General features: G+C 38.3%; 2 protein-coding genes across 3 annotated transcripts; one reads left to right on the top strand and one right to left on the bottom strand.

Moving 5' to 3' along the window:
* Positions 1-243: 243 nt before the first annotated feature.
* On the bottom strand, positions 244-5,664 carry LOC116416555. Of its 2 annotated transcripts, none has more exons than XM_031925432.2 (2): positions 5,037-5,664; positions 244-4,694 (listed from the first exon to the last, which is right to left on the bottom strand). In XM_031925432.2, exon 2 carries the CDS (start codon positions 3,322-3,324, stop codon positions 868-870), a length of 2,457 nt encoding a protein of 818 aa, XP_031781292.1. In that variant the 5' UTR covers positions 3,325-4,694; positions 5,037-5,664; the 3' UTR covers positions 244-867. The 2 variants fall into 2 exon arrangements, with proteins under 2 accessions (XP_031781292.1, XP_031781293.1); XM_031925433.1 differs by having other exon boundaries at positions 3,304-4,694; positions 5,037-5,262.
* Positions 5,665-7,579, top strand: LOC116416556. The gene is made up of 2 exons (XM_031925434.1): positions 5,665-6,554; positions 6,624-7,579. Exons 1-2 carry the CDS (start codon positions 6,312-6,314, stop codon positions 6,888-6,890), a joined length of 510 nt encoding a protein of 169 aa, XP_031781294.1. The 5' UTR covers positions 5,665-6,311; the 3' UTR covers positions 6,891-7,579.
* Positions 7,580-8,427: the final 848 nt, after the last annotated feature.

Here is an 8,427-nt window from a genome sequence, read left to right as displayed (position 1 = left end):
TTAGGATTCAGCGACCAAAAAACATAAATATATGGCATTTTAATTTTTTTAAACCTTTTCTTCTTAATTTGACCTCCAACTGACCTTGACCCTGACAAGATGGGGCCTAACTGACCTTATATTCAAATTTAGCGACCCGAAAAACATAAAGATAGATAGGTCTGATTTCTCGCGCAGACAACTTTTTTTATTTTGTGTGCCGGTGTAATTAATAATTTTTTCTTTTTATTGTCTTGAGAATAATCTGAAGGCTGAGGTAATCCCTCGTGAAATTCAACAATTTTTTTTCTACTCTCCCTACTTATGCCTCCTGGAACAAAGTCTGTCTCATACGTAGACTGCCACTCGGCATAATAGAGTAATATCCGATCAAAAGTTACACTGCACATGAGTGGAAGATGTCGAAGAAACCTTTTGACAAAAACTGTTTTACCCCATCCCGTGGGTCCGCTAACGATACACGTACACGGATGTTTGAATCGCATATCCATTTCGCCGAGTACACACACACACACACATACACACACACACACGAGAGATTTTCCTTAAAATAAGCTTATGGCACGCGGGAGGTCGGCGGCGGCGCGGTGCGGCACACGTAAAAATAAGCTAATTTTACGTGTGCTGAATCACAAGCTGTTATTACCGCTGTTTAAGCCGATATTCGTGTCCAACAAGCTAAATAACACCGCGAGTAAGCTGAATTATGCGTTAAAATGAGCTAAATTTCCATAAGAAGCGTTCTCTTCGATGACAGAAGCTATACTGAGGATATAAAAATGTGTTAGGGATCTTTTAAATGGAAAAATAAGGAAATTATATAAAAATTTGTGTTTATTTTTATTTACAATAAATACATCCAAAAAGTTAATTATTCTTATATCCAAAAGGTAGAGACTTACGTGACGTAAGGTATCGTTGTTTTTTCAATACAACACAACATGTTTTCGATTCTTCACGCGTTACAACTTCATGCATTTTAGTTCTTCTGATAGCTTTGAATTTTAAGCGTATTTTACTACATTCATCATTCATTTTTTCAGATTCGTGATCTTCGTTTGCTAAGGCATCGTTAATCAAATTCTTAATGCTATCAAAATTAATTTTTACACCGTTTGAGAAGTTTAATGAGATACCTTTTACTTTACAACATTCAATTTTATCATCTTTATTGGGTGTTACAGCTATGTAAGCGTAAAACTTTGGTCCTCCCGAAACAAAATTACTTATATACGTATTCTCACCATAACCACAAAGTTCATCTGTCATATCACCTAGTTTAGAGCCAACAAAAGGTTTATACTCATCCGAAGCATCGTCATGCGAAACAAATATACAAGAATCTGTGTCATAATAAAGATCACGATCACCCAACCTTCTCAAGTAATTATATAGTTCTAAACGTGCTTGAGCAGTGGTGTAAGCCGCAATCACGACACTCGTATGCGGGGCAGGAGTGACAGCCTCATCCTTGTATTGCCAATTCACGTACTGTATCTCATCATTAATTGCTAGTATATCATTAACATCTCTTCCCGGACAAGTAAGAAGTTTTAAAAGAGATTCACGTGATTTTACAACTTCAGTTTGTTTCAAATTACTCCGTTGTCCAAACTTACCCCAAAATGAATTTAAGCAGAGCTTAGCAACAGCTCGTAACCCTGAATTTTTTTCGATATTATTTTCACGCATTTTTGGGTCTTCGTGATTGCAGTCACACTGCTGCATTTCTTCGCAGCATGAGCGGCAAAGAGCAAAAAGAAGAGAGCATATATCTGTATATTGAATTTTTTCGTTATTTCCGATCGTGTACTCAGTAACTATATTCTCTGTTCTACCTCCAAAAAAAGCATCGCGCGGATTCAACGTTATACGACTCACAAGAGGATGCTGTGTTACATATTCGTAGATTTCGCGATTCTCTGCTTTTATCCGATCAAAAGTACATTCCCATATCTCTCGAACTTCGTAACCCAGGGCTTTTATTTTTTGAATTTTCCGAAAAGTATTCTCGTACGACTCATCCATAGTTCTGCCGTATGACATTATTTTATCTCGTCGTTTATTAAAGCAAATAGGGCAACCGTGTGTGTAACAGCCTTGATATTCAAAGACAATACCTTTATTTGCATTATTATTTTCCGGAGGTAAATAGCCATCTACACGAAACCCTTCTAGGAGCATAAATTCACGTGCTCTACCCGCGTGTATGATTTCCCGACCAATCTCACGTTCACACTGTAACAGCCACTGTATTGACTTTTGCGAATGATTATCAGCGCGTCGATATCCACCTGCTGGAATGATACCGATAATTTTTTCGCGTAAGAAATTTTTTCTATACACAATGGAGCATGCAGAAGCTATGGTCGTTGCCTCTGTAAACGGACAAGTATTCCCGCACTTAATGAAAATTTTCCGAAAAGCCATGCATGCAAGTCTTAAAATTTCTACATCCATACGGCAATAATCGAGTATTTCACCTTGAAAATCAAACTCGTAAGTATTTCGGTTCTCCTCATACCATACAATAAACTTTTCCCTCTCAGACGTCGACATGGCATTAGTCGCATAGAACGATGCTTCGGGTAAAGCCCCAACATAATTTTGATTATCTAAAGTATTGAATAGATGAGGAAAATATCCTTTTTTGCTAGCTGGCGGTAGAGAAAAGGTTTGTGGTAAAGCACTTAATTTCATGTGAAAATAGTTTAAGCTATCAATCAATTTTGTTCGCCCGCATTGAAGCATAATTATATTTTGTCCATTCAATATTACGTTCGGTACTATTGAGGTATTTTCAACGATTTCTCTCAAAATAAATTGCGCATCAAACCCACGAGAGTTATGAGCAATACAAATTATTTGATCGAAGGTAGTTTTCTCGCGTACTGCCAAACCTATTAATTGTTTAACTGGATCATCGCGAAATATATGCTCTCTTACACCACACGTATGGCATAGTATATTTATATTTTCATCATCCATGCAATCATCGCAAACCTGTTGTACAACACATAGATTTGGAATGTGTATTTTTATCTCTGTATGTTCACGGTAAGCAGAATCTTGACGCGTCTCAAAGTCATAAAAAATAAATAAGTTTTTCTTTAGGGATTTACGAATAATCTGTGCGTTAACATTACGTCCAATGGGTTGAATATAACAGAGCTGATTTACATCATGTTTTTCGCGACATAAGTTGCACCAATTGATTCCACACTCGTGCTTTGACTTGTAGATATTAATTCGTTTGCAACACATATTACAAACTTTTACTACATCGCATATTTTTTTATTATTTTTTTTTTTTGTATGACCCATCTATTTTGTGACGGTCGAAACATATTTGTCCGTAAAATTCTCGGTTACATTCTACACACTTTATAATATCTATATTAGAATTACACGTTGGTGCACAAAAACACCTGTCACATTTGGCTGTGCATCTATGCTCATCTACGTATCTATAGCTTTTATTACAATGTTCGCAGAAAAAACGATTGCGTGCAGCACTGGTTAAATTTAATATTGTATCGAAATGACGCCTTCGCGCGTCGTACAAAAGATTTATAACGTCAAAAGAATTTGAATTTAACAGAGGTCTTCCATCGTAAAAGGACGGTTCTCCACTTCCAAAAGATAAACTATCGTATATTACAATAGCGATATTTTTTGCAACATAATACCGCTGATACGTCTCTATATCTCGTATACCGCACCCGTTTGCAGGAATTACGACGTTTGCATTAATAGTAAGGAGATTTGCGCGCTCTTTTTGCATACCACGTCTGCTATCTCTGACAATATTCCAAGTATCAATGGCTTCGTTTGAAAAGAATTTTTTATACATCATAAAAGCCTCCCCGACAATTAAAGCTCTTGGCAAGCATAAATTATCGTTATTTCTTATAGATACAACCGATCTCTGAGATAAGCTATCAACACTCATCCTCTTTCTACTTCCATCTCGGTCACCATTAGGTATATTAACAAGTGTTAATGTTAGAATAAAGCTCTCATCTATTTGAAAATCCTCATTACTCTGAGCTAATCGGCTTATTAAATTCCATAAATCATTCTAAAAGAATTATTTACTAAGCGTAAAGATAACCCACCCGGGCCTCGTGCAAAATTTAAACTTCTAACGGAGACGCCAATCATGTCGTTTTCATTACACAATGAAATTATATAAGAATAAATATCGCGAATAACTAACTCCAACCAAACTATCGGATTTATAGATCCATCCTTCGGTGGAGATCTTATTATTAGCACAATACGTCTACCTTCTATTTTATACTTAGATATATAATGCGAATTTTGTTGGAAAATATCAAAACGATTACCAGGAGGCTGGATATCCTCATCTCCTTCCTCATCGACTCCTTGATAATTCATATTATCGTCTGTTTCGCTTCTCTCCTCATCCTCCTCGCTGATCTCCTCCTCCGCCTCCTCATTCTCCTCACTGGGATGATTATCCTCTTGTTCGTAGTCAGACAAATCATCATTATTGCTGCTTGAATTTTCAATTCTTCTTCTTTGTCCTCTACCAACTTGAATAGAAAAATCACTTTCATCGGCCTCGTAATCCTGCGATTCTACAGAAGTATTGGTGTTCGAAGATGATGTAGATAAGGGAAAAATGGTTGTAGAAGAAGAGCAAGATGAATCGTCAGAGTGATTATGTTCTGAAAAAATTTATTGAATACAAAATATTTGAATACCCTATTTTACACTTTCTTATTTTTAAATTATTCTTCTGGTGGTCCTAAAAAACTCTGTCCCAGGCGATTAAACACTTCAGGTAAATTTTCAGTGTCTAACAGTATGGAATTTTTATCTTTACAAGCATTGAAAAATCAACGTATTTCTTGTGCTCTTCGAACATACATGATACGCGTGATATCTTGTTTCAAAGCCCTGGGGTACTTTGCAAATCCTTCGAGACCACGTCGAATAACTTAAATAATATTTAAAAATAAGAATTTATTTCAAGGAAAATGTATATTTAAATACAGCATAATACTCACGTTCATTAATTTGACGATCTCTTGGATTTCCCTGGTTAAAAAAATGCTCGGTGACCAATCCTTCAGCGCTTCTTCTTGTGTACCGCATTTCTTCGGGTTCTACTGGTCGGGCCAAAAAGTCGAGGATTTGTTGCCGTCTTTTGACACATGGATGCTCCGCATACTCAATAATATTCTCGCTTTCATCAGCTGCTCGTTCCATCAATGGTAGAATAGCGCTGTAGAATATTATTAGCAGCAGCTGTTGGCTCTATACATGTGGCAAGAAGGTGGTCAACATTAACCATGCGCTGAGAATCCCTATTGGCAGATACATCTTCAGCCTCTTCCGCTCTAGCATCGTGCTCATTCTGCGCTCTCTGTACTGCTTCATCTTCCTCCTCCTCCTCCTCCTCCATCGCCTCATTCACCTGAAGACGCACCGCTGCAGGCGCCGCAACCACCGCTGCTGCTGCTTCTCTCCTTACGGCTTCGCTCTCCTCCGCCCGCAACTCCTCTCCGTGTGCATCGGCAGCGCTCACCCCCCACCATTTCAGCCGGTACAAACTGTACATCGGCTACAGCATTCAGCGCTTGCGCTGCATCCTCCTCTTCCGTCTCACTTGCCTCTCTTTCTTCCTCCTCCACCTCCTCCTCCTCCTCCTCCTCCTCCTCCTCCTCACCTTCATCCGATGACGTAGGTTCAACATATTCACTTACTGTGTATTCTGTAATATTATCATCATCTTCATCAGAGGCTATGTCGGCTAACAAATTTTCTAACGCTGAAATGTAAAACAATTTTATGTTAAAAATACAGAGCTTACTTTTTATAATAAACGTTATATGTATTCGAAGGTAGTGATGCATACAACACATGAATATTAAAATCTCTTTGATGTCGAATGAATTAAAACAAAATATTAACCGATATTTGATTACACATTGTTTTAATAAAAAAAAAGCAAGAAGTATAGCCAGCTCGTTCGGATATCGGGTGTACGAGCACACGTGAGGTATCGAACAATAATCAGCACAAGTCTAAATTTTTCTCCTTCGTCCTTCCTTCTCCTCCTAGGCCCTACAGATGACTGCTTCGACTACAATCGTCAGTTCCAAGTTGATCGTAGTTCCACTAGGATGTCTGTGAAAAGTGTTGTTTTACGTCAGTTGGAGGAGAAAAGCTCTCTCCTAAAATCACGGATGGAGCGTACGTCGCGGCTCATACAGCAGCACCGCGACACGTATGCTGTGCTGTAGGAGGAGCGTGAAGAAATCAAACGCACGCTGCATATCATGAAAAGTTCACCTTCCATCGGCCCCGTCAATTACTACATCCCTAAGCTTGGGGATGTATGTGAAGTGTGTGCGCGGGTGATGAAGCGGATGACCATACGCACACGGTGGACGTACTGCACGGAGTGCAGGGCGCCACGCTGTACGACGTGCAGCAGAAGAGAGCTGTCGTGTTGCAGCGTAGGAACAGAGAAGAGGGAGGAGACGGAGGTGGTTGCTGAGGAGGTGATGCAGCAGCAGGAGGTTAGTTAGTTAATAAGGTGAATATCTTATGTTTGTCACAATAGATTAATTATGTGTATCTTTACACAGGTGGTGCATGCCGATGAAGATGCTGCTATGCTAGATCTTGTGAAAAGAGAGGAGCAGCAGGAGGAAGCGGAGATGCAGCAGGAGGAAGCGGAGTTGCAGCAGGAGGAAGCGGAGGGTGATGAAGTCGATACGGAGATTGATATAGGCGAAGAATTTTGTCAGTTCGACTCGCCTGCATCTCCCAACAACATAGCTGACAGGGGAAAGCTTGTCATCATGAAGATAGAGGCGAGTGCTGAAGAAGAGACAATCGACATCGTATCGTGAAATTTTGTGTTTATGTGCGTGAGTGTATAGTGAACGCGTAAGTTTTATCATTAATTATATTTACCCGTGTATGTGTGTGTGTGTGTGTGTGTGTGTGTGTGCCTAGATTAGTAATTAAGAGTAAGGAGTGATTTGTGAGAGTGTGTGCGTAAGAGAGAGAGCGTGTGCGTAAGAAACAGCGTGTGCGTAAGAAACAGCGTGTGCGTAAGAAACAGCGTGTGCGTAAGAGAGAGAGAGAGAGAGAGAGAGAGAGAGAGAGAGAGAGAGAGAGAGAGGGAAGGAAAGCTTGTGCGTGAGAGAGAAAGAGATAGGGAGAAAAAGAGAGCGTGTGCGTAAGAAAGAGTGTGTGCGTGTGAGTAAGAGAGAGAGAGAGAGAGCGAGCGCAGTGTAAGAAGCTAGTGTCCCTTGTGCATTAGCAGACGATACGATTGTGTGTGTGTGTGTGTGTGCTCGCGTAAGTGTACGTATGTGTACACATGCGTGATTGGATTTATATTGTTTATGATAATTCGAATAATAATATTTTTTATAATAAAAACCATTATACATTGTAAGAAATGATTTTTTTTATTTACTAACTTGGTGTGTGGAGACAAATGACATCATTACTATTGTATCCTTATCTTATCAATGTAAACAAATAATTTAGTTAAGGTATTGTTTGTTTACATAAATAATTAATTAAAATTATCTATATTACATGTAATTACTTGTTTACATTGATAAGATAAGGATGCGCCAGTGATGACGTCATTTGTTATGTCTCCCCATACCGGCTTACTTACTACTCGCGTAACTTCTTTTAATTTTGAGCCAAGAGATTAGAAATTAATAGCATACTTGACGCTTAGAAAACATTTCGTAAGCTTTAGAATAAGTAATTCTAAATCTATTGTCTTATCTCTCAAATGTCTATAATATTAGAATAATAGATTTACAAGGATCAATCTTGCGATCATAAATAGTTCGAAGGCTATAACAGCAAGATGAACTACTTGTCGTAAGATTGTTAATATTTTCATTACTCTGCCTGTACCAGAATAGATTTAGCGTTTACAAGCTTTATCGGCACTCTATTGCAAGGCTTCAAAACTTACTGTGAACCAAGTGACTGGTATGCTTAAGCCTTTGGAAAGAAGCTTTATCACTAAGATTTTATTATTCTAAATCTATTATTTCGTTTTATTAAGTCCTAAATCAATAGGATAAATGATTTAGAAGTGCTATATTCAACCACGGTTAACAAAAAGGCGAGCCGTCGCTCAAATTGAAAATTCTTTTTTTATTTTTCCGTTTTTACTTCCTTACTTAAAATAAAAAATTTTAATAGCAGCAAAGTTCTAAAAAAGTTAAGAGTTCTAAAACTACTTTCATTTCTCTAATATTTCCACACTATTTGAATAGTAGATTCAGAAGTAGCCATTCCCAATCATTAAAGACTGAAAGACTGCAAAATGTGCTACTCGTCTCCATATCGTAAATGTTTTTATGATTTTCTCAGAAGTACGGTGCACACTGTCTGTAATTATTTATCGGC

Source organism: Nasonia vitripennis (assembly GCF_009193385.2).
Source record: "Nasonia vitripennis strain AsymCx chromosome 2 unlocalized genomic scaffold, Nvit_psr_1.1 chr2_random0010, whole genome shotgun sequence".
Classification (NCBI taxonomy): domain Eukaryota; kingdom Metazoa; phylum Arthropoda; class Insecta; order Hymenoptera; family Pteromalidae; genus Nasonia; species Nasonia vitripennis.
This window is presented reverse-complemented; position numbering and strand designations above follow the sequence as displayed.

Bases quoted from the DNA above. Each gene is read 5' to 3' on its own strand.
- LOC116416555 (XM_031925432.2), bottom strand. From the start codon at position 3,324: ATGGGTCATACAAAAAAAAAAAATAATAAAAAAATATGCGATGTAGTA.
- LOC116416556 (XM_031925434.1), top strand. From the start codon at position 6,312: ATGAAAAGTTCACCTTCCATCGGCCCCGTCAATTACTACATCCCTAAG. The intron at 6,555-6,623 runs GTTAGTTAGTTA...ATCTTTACACAG, and splicing joins AGGTGATGCAGCAGCAGGAG to GTGGTGCATGCCGATGAAGA.